Source organism: Lonchura striata, chromosome 16, assembly GCF_046129695.1.
Source record: "Lonchura striata isolate bLonStr1 chromosome 16, bLonStr1.mat, whole genome shotgun sequence".
Taxonomy (NCBI): domain Eukaryota; kingdom Metazoa; phylum Chordata; class Aves; order Passeriformes; family Estrildidae; genus Lonchura; species Lonchura striata.
Genome location: NC_134618.1, coordinates 3,478,696 through 3,499,432, shown reverse-complemented (window position 1 = coordinate 3,499,432; position 20,737 = coordinate 3,478,696). Strand labels below are relative to the sequence as shown.

The window sequence follows — 20,737 nt, the reverse complement described above, 5'->3', positions numbered from 1 at the left end:
TGCTTCCGTGTTAATGTTGGAAAAGGTTGTGTTGGAGGGAAATATTGAAGTTTTGTTTACCTTAAAAAGAGAGAGTGTATCTATTGAAGTAAATATTGGTTTTTCCTTGGCCTATCCTGCCACTGGGGCAACTCCTTGGACTGGATGAGTTGATTCTGCTGGGAAATCTTTGTGAAGTTGTTGCCTGGCTCCTAAACTTCGTCATTCCAGCCTCTCACAGCTTTGGCATTAATGTTTCCCAGTCTTTGAAACTCTTTGTCCAATCTAACATGGATGTGTAGGAAGAGTAATGCTAACTATTCTTTTAAAAAACATCAACAAAAGCATCATTTAACCACTCTGAGCTATTTTATTAGAAATAAAATGATCTTAATCTTGGCTGGCAATCTTGTGCCCACCAGGCCTTGGCTTGCTGTTATCATAAACAGCTCTGGTTTAAAATGATAAGAATAATATGGAGGTAAATTGCTGCTTTTTAAAATTAATTTTTAATGAATAGTAGCTTCCTTTGGGATTATCATGGCATCACAGAATGGTTTGGGTTGAAAGGAACCCAGATCCACCCCTGCAATGGGCAGGGACACCTTCCACTGTCCCAGGCTGCTCCAAGCCCTGTCCAACCTGGCCTTGGGCACTGCCAGGGATCCAGGGGCAGCCACAGCTGCTCTGGGCACCCTGTGCCAGGGCCTCCCACCCTGCCAGGGAACAATTCCTGCCCAATATTCCATCCATCCCTGCCCTTCCTCTGTGCAAGTTCAGTACCACTGTCACTGCAGGCTGGATTATGTGGCTCTCCTGAAGTTATCTTGCAAGTCTTTTTTCCTCATTTCCCTGTAGTATGGAATTGGGCAGAGGTCACTCCTTGGCTGCTTGCTGTGGTAGCGGCTCCTCCTTGCACTGTTGTTATGTGAGAGTGGAAGAAAAAAGGCCAGAACTGGGGATGGAGGGTGGTTGGGAAACTGAGCTGAAGGGCTGCAACTTGTAATGACATAAACTATAATTGCAAAATAAAATAGCAAGAATTTGGGAATAGGAAATTTTATCTTATTTACTCTTTGGTAATTGCTGGCACTTGACTGCAATCAGCTGCAAGCCTGTCTCTGAGTGACAGCACAATTCCAGCCAGAGCAACCAAAAATAGCCCAGCATTTGAGTAATTTTAGGCTTTTTATAACCTAATACTTCACAAATAAAAGCCAGTGTAATGTGGGCAGATTGAACTCTGCAGACTGGGGTAAACTGGGCAGTGCTGTGAGAAGTCATACCCAGAAAGCACCAGTTGTATCTTTCTTCAGCTATTCTTGCCCAGAATTAAACTGGATTAGCTCATTTTTTGTTCATTAGTCTTAATATTTCAGAAGTTATTCAAGCTCTACACTTAGTTTCTTGTTGGGGTGAGGAGGCTGGCAGAGGGAGGAGAGGGAAGGTCCAGCCTTCACCAAAAATTCAGTCAGAAAGAACCTTAATGAGTAAACTTCCCCGATTTTGGTCAGAAAACCTGCTGGGCCAAGGAAGATTGGAATAATTGGAGATTCCCTGCTGAATCATCACTTATAGATCCTGTTTATCTCACTAGCTCTTAAATTACCTCCTCTCATTGATCCCCATACCTTTGTTGAGGGAGGAGGGAAGAATCCTTTCTCCAACACAGGGTATAGGGGAAGGTCACTTTTCCCTCATGGTCCCAAGAGTTTCTCCTAAGTCTCTTCCTCAGGGGATTTCAGTGGAAGAGTCAAAGCCCTGAGGAATTCTGCTGGCACCCCAGGACTACAGCAGCATGAATTAATACAGATCTGCAGCATCACACACATTTGCATGGCTGTTTTGCCTTTATTACTAATTTACAGTTTTATTTGATACCAAAACACTGGGTGACACAGTAGAGCTGCTTTAGTTTTATTCCTTGTTAAACCATTTTAAGAAGTTGTCTGTTTTGAGGACCAGCACAAAAGTCAAGCTATATTAACTTGTCAAGTAGATTAGTTGTGAAACACACTTTTGGACATTTTAATTCAGAATTAAAGTGACTGTAATTGGATTTAGCTTACTTTGCTTTCAGAGTGAATTCAGGTAAATCAAATTAAGGTTCATTCAGTGTAGTGGTGTGGGCAGAAATCCTCATTATGGGCTACATGGAGCAACTGAAAACGTGAGGCCAGGTTGGATGGGGCTTAGAGCAGCCTGGTCCAGTGGACGTTGTCCCTGCCTGTGGGAGGGGGCAGAAGAAGATGAGTTTTAAGGCCCCTTCCAAGCCAAACCCTTCCATGATTCTGTGATGGTAACTATTGAGGAGCCAGTACTGGAGAATCTTTGGGATTTTAGGGACTTGCTGCTTAATTTACCAAAGAAATGTCAGGGGCATCAAGTTGAATATAGATAGGAAGAAGAAGACAGCCAATAATTACAGCTACAGCATCTGTGGAAGGACAAAAAACTGCAAGTCCACAGTTCAAACTTGAAGTTGTATTTTGAACAGTTCTCTTAAAGGAGAGGGAATTTGCATCCTAAGTAACCAGCTATCAATGCTGAAGTAAAGAAAGGAGGTAAGTTCCCTTAACTGTTACCTGATCTCTGAAATGAGGGATGTTAGGTGATGCAGAAAATAATGAGTTTTCACACTGTCAGGCTTGTTTGAAGGCTTTTCAGTGATTAAAAAAAAAAAACCCCAAACACTAATCTTGAATACAGAATAAATTCAATCACACTATTCCAGCTGTGACTGTGTAACCTTCCATTCACCAGGCAGTGTGTGACTAAATGAGTACCCAGGTGACAGCTGTCCAAGAAAACCTGCAGTGCTCAGGCAGGTGTCACTGATGGAACAACCTGGCTTTTATGGCTCATTCTCCCTCTTTGATAAATGCTCTCTGGGTGTTAAATGCCCCTCCTGTGATGGCAATGAATATAATTAATTCCTGATGATGAATATACTTCCAGTAATCCAAATGACTTTCGTTTTCATGCTGTCTTTTTTTGGACAGGAAGCCTCTTTTTTGCCAGCTATTGACACGTTGCCTGGATCCTACAGTGTGAAAAAGGAGGTGCTGCTGATGACCATTTGGCTGGCAAGTTGTGGCCAAGTGGCCATGGATCAGTGTGAGGAGCAGGTGCCTGACAAGGTGCTGGGAGCAGCCAACATCTACCTGGCCCTCGTGACCTGGCTGCTGTCCCTGGTGAGTGCAGTGACCTGGCACAAAAACCTCCAGTGAATACATAATCACTCTTGAAATCTCCTTTTTTCCCCCCAAGAGCTACAAAACAGTGGCTGAACAAAGTGGAAGTTATGTTCGAATTCACCTCGGGGTCTGTAAATGAAAGTTTCACTGGAGTCAGTGGAGCTCGGTTGTGTCTGGAGTTTATGAAGAAGTGAAAAGTTGTTGATCCAGATTTTCAGTTGTTGAAAGTGACTGCTGGGTGTTAGGCTTTGTCCTTGGCGATGGACACGGGTTCCTGGTTTTCACTGTTGTAGATAAGAACAGACCCTTCCTGATAGTCAAGAGTGCTATGAACAAGTGAGGAGCTGCCTTAATTGTCCTTTGGTTCACGTGTTTTTCTCCTCTAAAAAAAACACCCCATCCTCTCTCTTTTCCATCCATATTACCCTTTATTTCCAAGGGAAACCAGTGTATTTTTCCTCCCCAATGTATATTTTTCCTTCCCACCCTGCTCAGTGGCCTTATTCTTTTCCCTGGGAGAGACTGGGATACCAATACTGATCCACACAGTCAAGGTAGATTTCACCCTGAGCAGTCAGGCTTTTAAATCACTTAAACTCCACTTAAACACAATTAATTGTTAATGATGTTCGTGCTTGCATTAAAACATTGCTAACATTCTTTAGCGTTAGTTCAGTGCTAATGACAATTGCCACTGGAACAGCCCTGCATCCTGAATTTTCCATTCAGGCTCGTTGGCTTGTGACCAGCTGCAGTGTGAGCTCTCTTCCCTCGTGTTATTCCCACTAAGAAAACCCAAAACAAAACAAAACAACCCAAAAAAAACGCCAAAAACAAACCACAAAAACCAACTGAGCTCAGTTGCAGCAGTTCTCTCTGAGCCTGAAAGGATATCTCAGCTTCCAGGGCTGTCTCACTCTGCTGGGTGTAGGCTCAGATGTTTAGATGGATTCTGTGGCCAAGAAGAACTGGGGTAAAATCCACCAATTTATTCTACACAGACTCTGAAATTGCTGTTGGATAGCAATGAAGAAGTTTGCATTTCTTTCACTGAAAGAATTGGAAATGTTGAAGCATTTTTAGACCAAATTCTCATCTGGTAATCCATGTAATTCCATGGACTGGCTTGTGTAAATCAGCATATCCTTGCTGATTCCAATGGAGATGTGCTGGATGCAGCCAGCTGGGAGCAGTGGTCCCCTGGATGGTGCAGAATTCCCCATGGGAATCTAGTGCTCAAAGCAGTGGAGGACTTGGAGCTGGTGTTTGAGTGATCCAGTTGAGCTTTGCAGTAGTTTGAAAATCCATCTTGGCTCTGTGTTAAAAGCATGTTTTTAAAGGCCCTTAGCTGCCTGTAAATGCAGTAAATAGAGCTGATAATGCACCTAGAGACTGGTGGTGGTCTAAACCAGAACAGGACTTGGAGTTTCTGCATCCTGCAGAGGCCTGTGAGGGAATTGCAGTAGCTCAGACTTGCCTTTCTCTCCATCCAGAGCATGTTCTGGATCAGCACCTCTGCTTTTCCTTTCTCCTGGCTTTGCTGATTCCTTGTGTCTGGCTTTCCCAGAGTTTTCTGCCCCTTTTCACCAGCTGCCATGGGCATTTTGCAGCATCCCAGTGCCTTTCCAGACTGTTTCAAGTGTCTTTCCGCTCTCTTTTCTAATTTATGATCAAGATTTTAATGTATTCTGCATGTTAAAGTGGATTATGTTTTATCTGACTTTGAGCAACCTAAAGAGCCAGGACATAGTCTGTCCTACTGGAACCTTCTCCCTGGATTTAAACTGATATTCACAATAATAATTTATGTCTTGGGGTTGCAGAAGTCACTTTTTACCCTTTCTGCTTTAATTCAGATCTATAAACTGGAAAATAGAATGTTTGCCTCCCACACACATGTGCATTTAAAAAAATCCATGAAAAATCACCTCAGCCCAACTAAAAGGGGATTCACAGGATGGGGATTGAGGGGGTTTGGGCTATTAATTTGGGCTTTTTAGAGAAGCCTGCAGCAGCCCCTTGGCACGGCATCATCCCCTTGCATTGATTTGTTGCTGAGATTGGATTGATCTCAGTGTCACTGATAAAGGCACACACGGTGCTGCCGTCACAGGAACATTCTGGGCAGTCTTGGCAGGGGCTCAGTGCTGGACCAGGGAAATAATGGGAATTCCTGCTTCCACATAGTGAATCTGGTGGAAGTCAGAGCTTGCAAGTCCTCATTGTGAAAATAAATCCTATGGCTTATCAAAAGCAATGTGTTATTCCTATTTAATTTGGTCTTTATTGATTTTTCTACTGGCTAAACCGCAGCTAATCTACTAATCAAAGCAGAGTTCTCCCTGGGTTGTTGTGGAGCTCTACTCAAAAGCAACAGAGCAAGATAAAGAGATTTTTTTCCGTCCATCTAAAAATGGAATTATGTTCCAATGGATTTCCAGGTGCCTCCTGTGAAGAGGAAGGATGGCCCCAAAGCTCCATTTGAGGTGGTGGGGCTGCAGCAGGCCTGGAGAGAGGAAGGCTTGGCCCTCTACGCCTGCCTGGTGGCACCAGAGGAACCTTCAGCCCAGAGCTGCCCACAGGCCCAGGAGTCAGGAGTGAGTAGCAGCATTTACACGTGGTAGTTGTGCAAGCACTGCTTTGTACTGAGCACCAGGCCTGGATGTGCCAATTCCAGCTCAAATTCCAGCAGGGCAGGACAGAGCAGTGGGAGAGCTGCCCAAACTGGGATGGGGGGACAGCCCAGTGCTGTGGAACTGAAGGATTGCTTACAGCTGATTGCCAGCCCAAGCTGTCCTCAGTTATGCAGTTAGGTTATGGCATTTAGGCTTCTAATTGGGATAGCTTGAATTTTAACATCTGTATTGTCTCACCCTTCACATGAGACTGAAAACAGAATAAAAGTTTCTAAAACACTTCTCAGTTGCCCCATCACTGAGTCAGAAAAGGGCATAATCCAACAATGCTGCATTTATGTTATGTGCAGACCAGAAACCAGCTCTCTGTGGCATAATTTTTTGTCAATGGCTCATTAGCTGTAACCTCCCACTGCACAAATTTAGCTGGATTTGAAGGAGACACATCTTTTGGCACCTCTTCTGGTTTTTCCTCCTTTATTTTAACCATGTGAAGAGTGTGGCACAGGAGGAGGAATTATTTTTATTTGACTGCCAGGAGCTGAGGCCTGAAAGCAGAACATGAGCCTGTGCCCTCAGTTTTGGTGGGCCCCAGAGCCTGAGCTGTGCAATAAAACTAGAAGGTCTTGCATACAGGCTGGAAATTTAGCACATGCAGGTGGCACATGTGATGTAAGATAGGAACTCCTGTCCTGAACACAGAGCTCTGAAATTGCAGCTCTGGGCTCTGCTCTGTTGGCTCTGTCCTTCACAGAGATGATTTGATACAGGCTGAAGCCTATTTCTTACAGGCTATTTCTTTTTTGGAGACAGTTTTTTAGGTAGTATTGCCACTCTTGCCTGGTGTAAATACCTATTTCACCTGAGCAGTGTGGGTGATTCTTGCTGGGAAGTGTGGCCAGGTGGATGTGGGGAACAGCAATCCCTGTGTCCCCCAGATCTTCTGAGAGACACTTGCTTGAGTAACTGTCCTGTGGCTGAGGAACCTTTGAGGTGCTGCCCTGTGCTCTGCTGAGGCTGCTGAGTTCCTCTCAAGTGTCTCACAGAACTTCTATGGCTTCAGTGAGCTGGTAGTGGATTTTCTACTCTGGTTTTGCCTGCTTCATCCCCAGGTGTCTGTCCTATACCTGCTGGACACACCATGGGGAGCCTAAATGGATCAGGATGCGTGAACATGTTTTTAAGACACACTTCAGCATCCCCTTCACTTGCAGCTGCTGCCTGGAGCAGCAAAGATTGGATTTTCCATGTTGTATCACAAAACCTGGAGTTTCACAGCTGTGGCTCCACTGCTCCTGAAAATAAATAATGGAGGCTGGCACCAAAAGTCATGATTAAAACACTACCAAAAAAGCCCAGCCCAAAACAATGAGCAGCTTTTCCACTAGTGATTGAGCAGCCCTGGGCAGAGGCTGGTGAGACCAGGCTCTGCTGGACTGGACAAGGACTTGGTGCTGGCTCCTGCCCAAGGCAAATGAATTCAAGGTGTTTCCTCTGGAGAGCAAAGTGAATGGAGGAGCAGAGCCTGACCTGCTCTCTGCTGATTCCACCTGAGGTTTTGGCCAAAACACCAAAATTACTGAGCACTGATTATGCTCAAAATATTTCCTCGGGGTTAGAGAACTGAATGAACTTCTGGAGCTGTGGGCTCAGGCTGCCCTGAGTGTTTGGTTGGAGCTGGGAAGGGTTAAATCACAACCTGGTGGAACAAACTGCAGTTTCTCCAGTCTCTCTCATGGAATCACAGAATGGTTTGGATAGGAAGGGGCCATTCAAGGCCATCCAGTCCAAATCCCTGCAAGAAGCTGGGACACCTAATGTGAGAAATGAATTTGTAGAGAATTCTTAAAGTACATTTTATCTAAAGGATGTTAGGCACTGGGCTAAAACTCTTAAAAGGCATCTCTCAGTATACAACTTGCTTATTTATATTCACTGGTAATGTAATAGCTATTGTTGGTTTTGGTTGAATTACCATTGGAGCGTTGTAAGTAAGAGCTAAAATCATCAGCTCTTCATTACAATTTGCTGAGATGATAGTTGGAAAAACTGAAAGTCTAAGAATTCTATTACTGTCTTGTCTATAATTAGCAAGTCTTGTCCTTGTTGTAAAGTATTAGTTACTCTTGTGGGAATGCATTCATGGTAAAAGTCTTTCAGAAAATGTATTAATTTGGAAGCTGCCAGTTCACATTGTGAACTAGCCTAATCCAGCTGTCCTAGGCTGCTCCAAGCCCTGTCCAGCCTGGCTTTGGACACTGCCAGGGATCCAGGGGCAGCCACAGCTGCTCTGGGCACCCTGTGCCAGGGCCTGCCCATCCTGATCATGAAAAGCTTCTGAGCTCAGCTCCATTGCACAGCAGTGACATTTCAGGGGTTGGGGCAGCTCTTCCAAGCAGGACTTAGGTTTCCTGTCCCTCATTAGAGGCTCTTTGTGGTAGCACTGACTTGTGTCAATCTTTTCCTGAGGCATTTGTAGAGCTGCTGCAGAGATCAGAGCTGGGAGGAACAACAAAAGTTGGGATGTCAGCCCCAGCAGAGACAAAGAAAATGACAGCAAGTCTCTCCCTGATCCTGCCCTTGGGCAGCTTCAGCTGCTGTGGAGAGAAATGTGGACTTTATTCTTCACACTGCAGCCCTCACTCTCTCACTGTCCTGTCAATGTGCAAGTTTTCAGTGGCTGAATTGAAAAAAAAAAATCCTCTTGGGGCACTTACTGGTTCTCGTTCCAGTTGTCTCCCGTGGGCACAAAAGGACACTTTTCAGGGCTTGCCTTTAAAATATGATTTGGTTTCCAGGTGCTTTTGTTGCATCTGTTTGCTATAAGAATTTAGGGAGACCTTAAGTTACTTTTTTTTTGGATTATGCAAAAAAGACCAAGTATCTGTAAATGTTAACCATGATGACAAATGATATTTTAATACTAATGTGTAGAGCCCAGAGTCCATTTCCAGCCCCAGAAGGGGGCTCTGAGCCATAAATTTTTTAATTACTGCCCACTTCACTGTCATGTGTGTATCTTTTATTATTTATCATGTTCTGGTTCTCTGCCCCAAGGTCTAATAGTTATAAATAGAATTATAATAGTGGCTTCTCCAGGCAAAAGCTCCTGTTCTTTGCACATCAAGAAGTCTTTTGCTTATTCAACTGGGATGGCATCTATTCTTATATCCAGTGGTTCTGCTATGTTTCCTCTAATTTTTATCAGACTTTTTGGGGGGTAGTTTAAGGTGATTTTATTTCTATCCTCCTCTAAACAGCTGCTAGAAATGAGGCAGATTTCAACATCCCTGCCTGGTCTTGGTTTCTTGTTGTCAGAAGAAATGCCAAAACAGCTCCTGTAATCCCCGTGTGCTGATAGACAGGCTGCAGTTCCATTCTGATGGGAATTAGATTTGTACATGGGAATTAGATTTGTAAATGGGAATTAGATTTGTACAGCCTCTGCTGTGTAGGAATCTGCCAGGCATTCCCAGTTATCCCAGTGGCACTGTGTGCAGCTCTGAGGCTCCTCTCTGTGCCCCTACATCACTTCATTCTCTGGAGGCTCAGAGGAGCTCCCAGTCTTTGTCCTTTGATTTGGGCTTCTCCTCCTTGAGCTTCACTTTTCAGCTGCAGTAATCATAGAGTGATGGAATATCCTGAGTGGGGAGGGACCCCCAGGGATTATCCAGGGCAGCTCCTGGTCCTGCACAGACACCCCAGCAATCCCACCCTGGGCATCCCTGAGATCATTGTCCAAACTCTCCTGGAGCTCTGGCAGCCTTGGGGCTGTGCCCGTTCCCTGGGGAGCCTGGGCAGTGCCCAGCACCTCTGGGGGAAGAACCTTTCCCAAAATCCAGCCTGATTCTGCCCTGGCACAGCTCCAGCCATTCCCCATCCCAGAGATTGGAGCTGCCCCTCAGGAGGAACTGCAGCCCCCCCTGAGCTCTGCCCTCAGTCTCCTTCTCCAGCTGAACAATCCAGGTGCCCTCAGCTGCTCCTCAGACCCTTCCCCATGCCCACGTCCCTCTTTTGGGCACTCTCCAACAGCTTTGGATCCTTCTGGTATTGTGGCACCCACAACTGCCCCAGATCTGAGATAAGGCTGCAACAGTTCCTTCACTTCCCTTTGAGTAACTGGTGGAGAGAAGATGTTCTGCACAGTTGTTGAGTCTGTTAATTTCTAATTAGGTCTCCTTGAGGTCACTGGTTTTATTCTCTGAAAGTTCTGCTAATTAAGAATCAACCTGAAGAACAATGAGGCTTAGAGGGGAGGTTAAATGATGGAAAACTGTTGTTTAGCAGTGCAGAATTCAATATTAATGTATCAGTATTAATATTAGCCTCAGTCTTAAAAAAAAAAAAAAACAGAATGGTTTGGGTTGGAAGGGACCTTAAAGGTCATCTAATTTCAACCCTCTGCCACGGGCAGGGACAGCTTGCACTAGACCAGATTGCTCAGTGCTCTCTGCACCCTGGCATTGAACACTTCCAGGAATGGGGCACTAACAACTGTTTTCATTTATATCCCTAAGAAAGTCTTTGGAAGTTAATGTTTCATTGTATTGCGCTGGTTTATGGTCCTGTTTCTGGGCTTTTTCTCCCTTTCTGAGTATGGTGGGATCTGCTTTGGAGCAGGGTTTGTGAGCTGATGGATGGCATGAGATGGGATGAAGGGTGAAGTGGTTTGGGAGGTGCAGGGGGTCACACCAGGGGTTGGTTTGGAGAATCTGAGGGCAGCTGTGTGGAGCTGGGGTCTGGGATGGGTGGACAGAGGAGGAGCTGCTGCAGGTGCAAGGTACAGACAGAGTTTCTGAAACCATCACCAAAGGTTTTTAACACTGGCTCTTTGCAGACTGCAGAACATCTCCAGGGAACATCCAGCTTTTACCAGAAGATTTCTGCTTTTCTGACCTCTACACGACTTCCAGATCTTATCTGGTGGAGAGATGAACTGGCCAGTCACTTCCAAAGCCAGCTGTGCCCACTTTGTCCTGCAATTCCCTCTGTCCTGCTCAGTAACATCACTGCTGTTAATCCTGACCCTCAGGTACTGTACACAAATGCTTGGACTTCTGGTAATTTTTCGGTCAGGTCCAGTAAAAGTTGTTTTTCCAGTATTAACAGATAGTCTCATTTGCTTTAGCAAAGGATTTAAACAAAATTTGAAAACAAATGCCTCTACAATTAGAATATTCTGTGATTCAGTTCTGTGATTTTAGTATCTGTGGATTTTCAGGAAGTGTGTGAGCTACAAGGACACAGCACCTCTTCAAATCAAGTGCTTCCAATCTCTTGCCTGCCTGGAAATGTCTGCAGGAGCACTCACTGCAGTCTAGAAGCAGAATAATAATTAACCTTTCACTTCTGTCAGATTAGCAAGTGCTCCATAACAAATATTCCATCAAATGAAATGTTACAAGAATTCCTTATACTAATTGGGAGAATTTATTCCTTGAAGGCATTCAGTGTTGCTTTTAGGCCTTTACCAGCCCTTCCTACCTTGGTGTAAATACTTAGAGTAGGTTTTCAAACTGATTTCTATACCTTTTGAGGGAATGTTTTGTTTATTTCTTTCCCACAGCAGCACCAGCCTTTGGACAATTGTGGTCTTTTCCCAATATTTTTAGTTGAACAAAACCCTTGAGACACAATTCCAGGGAATGTCAAAGCCTGCAATTCTTGTTCACAATGAAGTTTTAATTTTGAAAATGATACAGCATGAGAACTTTTCTGTCATTTCAACCAGATTTGGGGATTACTATGACTCTGTGAGAATCAATGCCATGAAAGCTTAGGGGTTTAGCAGTGCACTTAGCAATTTGCCTAAAGGTTTATCCCACTTGTGTGCAGGAAAAGGAGGCTTAGTGTTGTTGATTTGCAGTCACTGTGGCTTTCAAGCAGAAGCAAGAGCCATAAAGAGTCTGACGTACTCGTAAAAGATAAATCTGCTCTATGCTTTTAAGGCATAAAATAAGGCATCATTTAAAACAGCCAGGGCTTTTATGCAAATCCCTTATTAGAGGAATTATAAATCATTAGGAATTGAACAGCAAGATAGCAGGCGCTTTCTGGGGGTGGATCTTTGCCCTGATGCCATGGAAAACATGATGTCAATTTAAAAACCACTTCTCTTCCCAAGTTCAAGTGCTCTGTGCCCCCCAGGCCTGAGACCACTGTGTGTTTTGGCTTTTTCACAGAGTTATGGAATCACAGCATGGTTTGGGTTGGAGGGACCTTAAAGCCCATCCTGTTCCACCTCTGCCATGGCAGGGACACCTCCCACTGTCCCAGGCTGCTCCAAGCCCCATCCAGCCTGCTCTTGGACACTTCCAGGGTGGAACAGCCACATTTTCATAGCTGGTTTGGCAGCAAGGCTGATTTCCAAAGCAGAGCTCAATGAGGTACTCTCAGGAGGCAGCAGCTCACCCTGATGTCTGCCCTGGAGCTTTGCAAAGTGCTACCAACTGAGAATGTTCCCAAGTGTCATTAAAATACAGCCAAAAAGTGCTGCATGGAAAACTCAGTATCATCTTCTTTTAACTTCTTTGGTCTGAAGGTTTGGTACAAGGCCAGTGATCCATGCTTTGCTTTTTGTACATTTGTATTTGTTTTGAGGCAGTGTGTACAAAACTAAGCAGTCCAAAGAAACTGTGCCCACGTGTTGGAAGAGCATGCAGTGAATCCCTGCTTTTGCTCCAGGTGGATCAGCATCTGAGAGAGAAATCCTGGCAGGATGGTGGAAAAAAGAAAGGGTGGAAATGGAGGGAGAGGGAAGCTGTTGTGTACTGAGCAGCTCTGTGTGTGATCTGGGGAGCAATTGCCAGCAGTAATTGTAATAACCTTTATGCTTTTTGTCTGTTAGTGCATGAGCCAACGTCTTGTTTTCAGTCAATTTGTCTCCTGGATTTTCTGCCTGTTCTGGACCTCAAACAGATTGCTTTGCTTGTGCTGGTTTTTGGAGGCATTTTTATGAGTGCTGTGCAATGAGCCTATTAACCTGCAAGCAATTCACTCCTGATAGGAGCAGCAGCTCACAATGCAGTCATTAAAGCCCAGCTTGGGTTGGGAGTGACAGGATCCCTGTGGAAGCTGTTAACTGTAAGGTCCCCTGTCAGCAGAAAGAGGATTTCTTCATTTTAGCATAAAATAAAAGTACTTCTGCTGCTAAGCCTCAGGATGCAAACATTTCCCTTTGGGATACAGACAACACACACAGAGCAAGCGTTGATCCTGCTTTTCCTCAGCCTGTTTGGTCCATGCTGGAATTCTTTTCCCCTCCCTCAGTTTTTCTGGACATTGGGACATTTGCCCAAAAGGTGCAGCCTTTGATGGTCACCTTCCAGAGCATCTCTTTGAACTTCCAAAGTGTGCAGATACCTACCAGGACAGAGAAGTCAGGGCATATCTGCATTTCCAGGGAACTTTTAAGGAAGAAGGGAAACCTCCATCCCTCCTCCTCTGTCCACTGACATCCCTAAGTCAAGGTGAAGGAGATTTTTTTACTTTAAGTTCCAGAAAATTCACTTTGTTGCACCTCCTGATGATCAGTTCCCCTCGCACTGCTCCTTTAGTAGCTTCCCTGCTCTGACACAAAATTTGTGATGATTTTTCAAATAGCAGTGACTAAGGGCAGGTCTACACAAAGTTTTCTCCTTACTTTTTGCTTAAGCATTTTTAATTCTTTTTTCTGGTTAATTGTAGATAAGATTCCCAGAACTGGGTCCAGGGAACTGAATTTGCCCCAGTATTGTAACCCAGGCCTGCTGAAAATGCCCAGCAGCACAGACTGACCTAACAGCAAGGCTGATGTGTGGCAGGGGGCTGGCAGAAAGTAGAGCAGTTCTTTCATGTAGAATTTTAGATTTTTGGGCTTTCCCTGCTGGAGTTGATGTTAGCTGTGTTGCCATAGGAGCTCTCACACACAGAAGCTTTGAAAATTGCATACTTTATTTCAAATTCTGAAATAACCATGTTGGCTACATGAAGAGCTTGACATTGCTGCTGAAATTTGAAATCCCTGTGGCAAGCAGCCCCAGATGCAGCGCTTGTTGCTCTGTGCACTTGAGGCACAGATTTAGAGCTGAGATTCCCAAAGCTCTGTGTGCAGCCTCTGAAGAGGGGGTGGGAGGCACTTGCAGAGGATCTTTCAGGTCTGTGAGTCTGTGTCAGATGAGCTCAATGAGAACACTGAGCTCTCTGAGTGCTGTGACATTATTTCATTGACAAGCACCGTGGCCTTGGCCCTGCTGAGTTGCCTTCAGCAACTTCCACTGTCTTTTGCTGTAACTTCGTTTAATTTCAGTGCTGATGGAGGCATGCTCCGGGAACTGCTTCTCATTGCCACATCAGCCTTTCACCCAACTCTGCAGGCCTGTGGCTGTGTGGGCTCTGCCTTTCACACATCCCAAACTACAGAAACTGGGCTTTGCTGTGGTTTAGTGCCTGTGCTGGGGGCAGATATGGTTTGATTTGGGGTTATTGCCCCATGTGTTCTTTCTCATTTCATGCTGTGTAAGCAGCACCCAAGCTGGGCCATGTTTTGGGATGGGGATGCTGCCTGAGCCCCGTGGAGAGCAGCACAATTTGCTCAGCTGCCAGACCTCAGCCCCACATTGCTGTGAGCTCCCAGCTTCAGTTCAGGGCTGTGCTTTCCTCCTTCAAAGCTTGAAAGATCCGATTGTTGTGCAGCTGAACTGGGCATTAGGAAGGGATAAAACACCCAGGACAGCTCCTCCACATGGGCTCAACCAAAGCAGATGTGGCAGGATGAGTCCTGCAGCATTGGCAGTGCCAGCCATGGAGCCCAGCACTCAGCTCTGGGACATCCAGGCTGAAGTTGTAAAGCAGGAGCTTCAAAAGGACAGATTCATTCTGCCCTTTGCTTTCAAATCTTGCCTGTGGTTTGTCTTTATCTGAATTAGTGAAAAGACTCAGGTCTTGCCTGGCTGGCAGCCTGAGTGTGTTGTGCAGCCAGCTCACGTTGTACCAGCAGCTGGGGTGAGAGCACATCTGGCTGGAGATTCCACATGGATAAGGCTTGTCTGGGGGAGAAATGTTTGTCCTGGGACTTCATCTATTTATATTTATGGAAAATAATCCATAGCTGCAGCCCAGAATAGCTGCATGGCCATCCATATCTTCAGGAGACAGAAGGTGACATCTTGGCCCTGGCTGAGTCCTGCTGGAGTCTGGCATTTATTTTCATGGAGCCAGGAGTTCAAGCAGCCACTGGCATTTGTAAATAAAAACGCCTAACCTTTAGAAGGAGGAAGGACTACACTGATGTCTACCAAAGCTGGCACAAAGATGAAGGCACAGCTTGGAGAGGAATAAAACATTAGAGGTTTTCATTCTTCCTAAAATTTGACAGCTCACATTTAGATTGTGTCCATCATTCATTATTCCTGAAAAGAGCAGCTTTAAAGAGCTCTTGAGCTACTGTGCTTTGCCGTTGGTGCTGGTGGGCACAAAGGCTGGGAGCTACTCTCTCATTCTGACTTCTGTGGTTTAAGATCTCCCTTTCCCAGTCCAGAAGGGGAACAAGGGGATGTGAGATCCATTTCAAACTGCCTGAAATAGTCACCAGAACTGCATGTCTTCCTTGATGAGTCCTCTCTATCTCAGGCTTTTTGCTGCCTGGGCTCTTCCTGTGGTGCCTCCGCTTTCCTGTACTAAATTCTGTAACCATCTGAAGGGAACATGCACAGTGGGGAGGGAAGATGTGCAGAAAACACACTCAGCATTGTGTTCATCTGGATTCTACCAGGAAAACTGTGCTCCTGCACAGGGCAGTGGAGAGAGGAGAGAGTTTGAGAGTGGTGCTGCCTCATTCAGGGGCAGGATTTGGTGAATCCCATCAGACACGAGCCTTGCTGAGTGAGAGAAGTGAGAAGTGCTTTCTCTGCTGCCCCTGATGTGCTTGGCAGGGAGAGGTTACCTCAGCACAGAATTCCCACCTGGCTCTGCAGGGACTGCAAGTGCAGCATCCTTCTCCAAGGGGTTTGGTGTTGTCTTAGAGATAATGGCTGAGCAGATATTTGCCTTGTGTGTGTGAGATGAGATTGTGGAGTACATGGGGATGCTTCCTGCAGTTTCTGTTTTCCTGCTGGGACGGAGAACAGCCTGGAAGACTCCTTGCAACTTAGAAGACTCTCTCAGATCAGCTGACAGCAAAAACTCTTCCTTTGTTGTCAGAGATGGGAGCAGAAAATACTGTAAACATAAAGAGGTGATCACGGGCTTGGTCATATTTCTGTGTGACAGTTAAATATTCATGGTTTTGCTGCAGCTCCAGTCTCCTCTGAAATGTGCTTATTCTTCATTCTGCCGAGGATTTTACAGCACGTTTTTGTTCTCCTGTGAGTTTCCTTCCCAGAACTGTCTGCCTTCATCTGGGCAATATTATCTGAAACAAAGCAGGAGCTTGGGGTTTCTTTTAAATGCTTTTGGAAAAACTGGTGTGTGTTCAATCCCAGCTGTGGCACAGAGTGGTCTTTTCCAGTGTCTTAAGGTGACCGAAGCTGGAATTTGTCATCCAAACCAAACAAGGATAAATTGGCAAAAAGCAATGACTAAAGCCAGGAGTTTATGGATGTGCCCTCCCTCCCTGCTCATCCTGATCATGTCAGTGTGGATGGAGAGGATGTCAGTGCTGTAAGGAGCCCTGGAGACACACATGGGGATGGTTATGGTTCATGAGCCTGGGCTTTGAAACCTGTCACAGCAGAAGTCAGAGCATCCCTGGGGCTGTGCAGCTGCTGCTGGCTGAGTGCAGGGAACCTTCCTCCCTGGGAGAAGGCTTTTCCCAGGAGATGGGAGGTTGGTACAGGGCTCAGAGCCTCACTGGAGAGGGGTTCTCAGGTAGGGATCAAAGGCTGGGCTGCTTCTTCACCATTCTGAGGGCTTGGGGAATCTCCTCTCCTCCCACCAGGAGCAGGTCAGCACTCAGACCTGAAGCTTCCACAGGCTTGGGAAAGGATTTACAGCTGCTGTGATGTTGGAGGAGTGACAGGAACCAGGCCTGAGGTGAAATTCTCACACCCACCCTCTTGTGAAACATTAAAAGTAGCACTAAAGTATCATAAACAGAAGTAGTGTCCAAGTTCTTTCAGTAGGAGAAGGCTCCTGCAGCTGCCTCCAGAGGGTCCCTCTCTCTTTTTGTGTCCAAAAGGACTCAGCTCAGTACTAGAACAACTGGCTCCATGAAATTCTCTCCTACATCACAGGGAAAGTGACTTTCTGCCTGTTCTTTCCTGCTGATGGCACAGGAAGGCTGTGTCAGGAGCTCTCCACTGGGACATTATAGCCAGGCTGGACAAAGCAGGGTGCTCATCCTGCAGCCACCTCTCTATTTTCTAATTCACAAGGAGAAGGATTTTCTGGGAGAAATAAGACTTTTCTGTTTTCTGTTGGTTTGTGAGCTCCCATTGAGGCTGGCTGTTGGAAAACAGATGTGACAGATGACAGGAACAATTCCCACAGGCCTTGCTTCCCAGGTGTGGCCACAGCCTTGCTATGCCCTTGGAGCAGCATCCTGGGATCCTCATGGATCCACAGCTTACACCAGGGTGCTCCCCTTGGATTTTCCAGCCTGGATTTCCACCCTAGAATCCCCTTGTATTTTCTCCTTGGATTTTCCCTGTGTCCTGAGCTGGATGATTATCCTGAAGGTTTCTATGGAAATAGAGGCTGGTGGTGATTTGAGCACATTTGTCCCTTCTTTTCCTTCTGGAAGATTCACAAACAGGAGGTTTGTTCAAGGAACAGCTGGAAGAAATAGGAAACTGGGATTTTGCTGCATTCCCACTTTGTAGGGCTTGTCTGGGCTCATTGCACTGTGCCACTGTTGCAGGTAGGAGCTGGCATCATGCACTGGGAATGGGGAAGATCCCTTTCCTTAAATCTACTTTTCCTCTGATGGTATTTTCCACAGCAACCAAGTGTAATATCAGCAGTGGAGGCTGGGGATTGATGGATTGCAGGACAGAATGGACAGATCCACTGGGAGATGCCAAAGCCCTTGGTTTGGTGCAGTTGATTTGACTGAAACAGGGTGAAAAGTGAAATCCCCAGTTCTGATTTCAGGCAAATATATTATGAAACACAGGAAATACAGGAAGGAGGCAACACAAAAGGTTACTGAAGTGGAAAGGCAGTTGTCAGAGGGGCTTTATTATTCAAATTAATTTCATTTTCTGGTTGTTACTTTGAAACATTTGTGGAATGCTCTGAAGTGCCTATCATTTGCCAAGCAGCACACCCAAAATCTCTCAGGTGATTACACAATTAAACAGCATTATATGGTGCTCATAATGCAGAGTGGCTGCATTAACCCTGCTTCTCCATGCTGGGTTTGCCCCTTTTCTTTCCATCATAAAAGTCCTGATGAGACCATGTTGAAAATTAATTTCTTTTTCTGTTTTTGTAAAGGTCAGTCCACATAAGCCGAGGAAAAATTAACACCTGCTGTAAATCAAAGTAGAGCCTTTAAAAGTAGTGAAGCCTCTTTGAGCTACATCTGGACCTGTGTTTTAAAAGTGACTATTTTTTTTTCTTCATCCTTGGAATGATTCCTGCCCACTGTGGACTCTGCCTAAGTGCATCTGTATTTCTGGAATGTTCAAACCAGAAGCTGACAAATGTGACTTTCAAGGGTTGCCTTTGTCCCTGGACTGTGGCCTTGCTTACAGAGCGTGCAGTCACAGCACATTCTCCTTTCCTGAGTGACACATCCTTACCCTTGCACTTGTACAAGTTGCTTGCTTGGCTGCTCAGAAAATGGATGAGAAACAAAATAAGGTGCTGAGCCTGGGAAATGCTGTGCTTGTGTGGAGCTGTGGCCTAAATGCCAGTATTTTGCCTGTCCATGAGGATGTGGCACAATGAGACTAACAGATATGTGTCACTTGTGGTGACATGAGCACAGGAGAAATGTGCTATTTTGGCTACAGGCATGTAGTTCATGCAATCCCTTCCCTGCCCTTCCATTTGATTGATTAATTAGAGCATTGCTTTCACAAAGGCCTTTTCTGCTGAGTGCTCAGCACAGTCGTGGGGAATTGAGGTCTCAGCTGATGATGCAGCTCCTGGTGATGTCTGTGAGTGCTCTGCATGTTGGGGAGTCACTGGGTTGGACCCTGGGAATGCTCAGGCTCCTGGGAAGCAGTTGCAGATTCATATTCTTGGGATGTCACTTAAATGGAAGTACTGGAATAATTGCAAGAAAGCAAATTACATAAATTAACAACACTGGACTGAGTTTAATCCACCAGCTGCATCCTTGTGTGCTCTGTGGCCATAAGATCCTGATTTTGCTGCTTTATTTTAAGGGACCAAGATAAGGTGGAAGTGAGAGCTGTCCTTTGTGCATTTCAGGCTGTGGAGAAGGCATTTGCAGTGCCAAAGGGATTTTACTGGCAGACAGTTGAGAGTGATGACAAACACTTCCCTGACAGCAGTGCCATGGAAGCTTGCAGAGACACAGACACTGAGGTAAAGAACAACAAACACCCCCCTCCTTCCTCACCTGGGGGCTCAGGGGGACACTGTGACACAATTAAATGCCCTGGAATATTTCAATCTAGAGCTTTGATATAACTACTGATCTTGAAGTATTTTTCACTCAGACCTAAATATATCAGCTGGGTATTTTATGTCATCAGTATTGATGTGCTGATTGCTCTGAGCAACAGAAGATTAAACTTTGAAATGTGTAGGTTGGAGAAATTGCTACCAACCAGGTGCAAATCTGTAAGAGTAGACAAAATTTTGATAACCTGAAACCACTTGACTGTAAGTCAGTAAACAGCACAACTTTGATTAAACTTGGGCTCGGAAACATTCCAAGAAATTTCTGAAGGTTCTGGTACTGCCTGATCTTGAGTAACTGTGTGTAGTATGAACAAGTAGGGAGCATTTCTACTGATTCTACCCCAGGAGAAGAGAAGTTTAAAGTGATTTCAATTAGCTCTTGGTTAGGAGTGCAGCACAAAATGTTCAGGATCTCACCATGTGAGATGAGTTATTATTGAGAAGAGCAGAGCAGGGCCAGCAGCAGTAATGGGGATCAGCCCAGGGTCACAGAGCCACGGACTGCTTTGGGTTGGAGGGACCTCAAAGCCACCAGTGCCACCCCTGCCATGGGCAAGGACACCTCCCACTGTCCCAGGCTGCTCCAAGCCCCATCCAGCCTGCTCTTGGACACTTCCAGGGTGGAACAGCCACATTTTCATAGCTGGTTTGGCAGCAAGGCTGATTTCCAAAGCAGGGCTCAATGAGGCACTCTCAGGAGGCAGCAGCTCACCCTGATGTCTGCCCTGGAACTTTGCAAAGTCCAGGGACACCTCCCACTGTCCCAGGCTGCTCCAAGCCCCATCCAACCTGGCTTTGGGCACTGCCAGGGATCCAGGGGCAGCCACAGCTGCTCTGGGCACCCTGTGCCAGGGCCTGCCCACCCTCCCAGGGAACAATTCCTTCCCAATATCCCATCCATCCCTGCCCTCTGGCAGTGGGAGCCATTCCCTGTGTCCTGTCCCTCCATCCCTTGTCCCCAGTCCCTCTCCAGCTCTCCTGGAGCCCCTTTAGGCCCTGGCAGGGGCTCTGAGCTCTCCCTGGAGCTTCTCCTCTCCAGCTGAGCACCCCCAGCTCTCCCAGCCTGGCTCCAGCCCTCAGAGCACTTCCATGGGTTCCTCTGGACTTGCTCCAACAGGCCAACATCTCTCCTGTGTTGGTAGCCCCAGAACTGGCACAGCCCTGCAGGTGGGAGCCCCCAGTGACCAGGCCAAGGCAGAAAGCCCAGGGTGCAGACAGTGGCCAGAACTGGTGATGTGTGAGACCAGGCCAGGCACAACTCAACCAAGCTGCAATGGAGAGCAAGGCCAAGTGCCAGGCTCCTGAGGAAAGGGGACACTGGCCCTTCCTGAGGCTTCCCTGTGCTGGATG

At 46.1% G+C, this 20,737-nt stretch overlaps 1 protein-coding gene across 1 annotated transcript in view; it reads left to right on the top strand.

Moving 5' to 3' along the window:
- Nucleotides 1–20,737, top strand: part of DNAAF8 (dynein axonemal assembly factor 8) — a 90,818-nt gene that overhangs the window by 25,266 nt on the left and 44,815 nt on the right. Inside the window, exons 11-14 of the mRNA XM_077786797.1 lie at nt 2,982–3,173; nt 5,618–5,773; nt 10,650–10,844; nt 19,172–19,288. Coding sequence (XP_077642923.1) covers nt 2,982–3,173; nt 5,618–5,773; nt 10,650–10,844; nt 19,172–19,288 — 660 coding nt within the window. The remainder of the gene's footprint in view (nt 1–2,981; nt 3,174–5,617; nt 5,774–10,649; nt 10,845–19,171; nt 19,289–20,737) is intronic.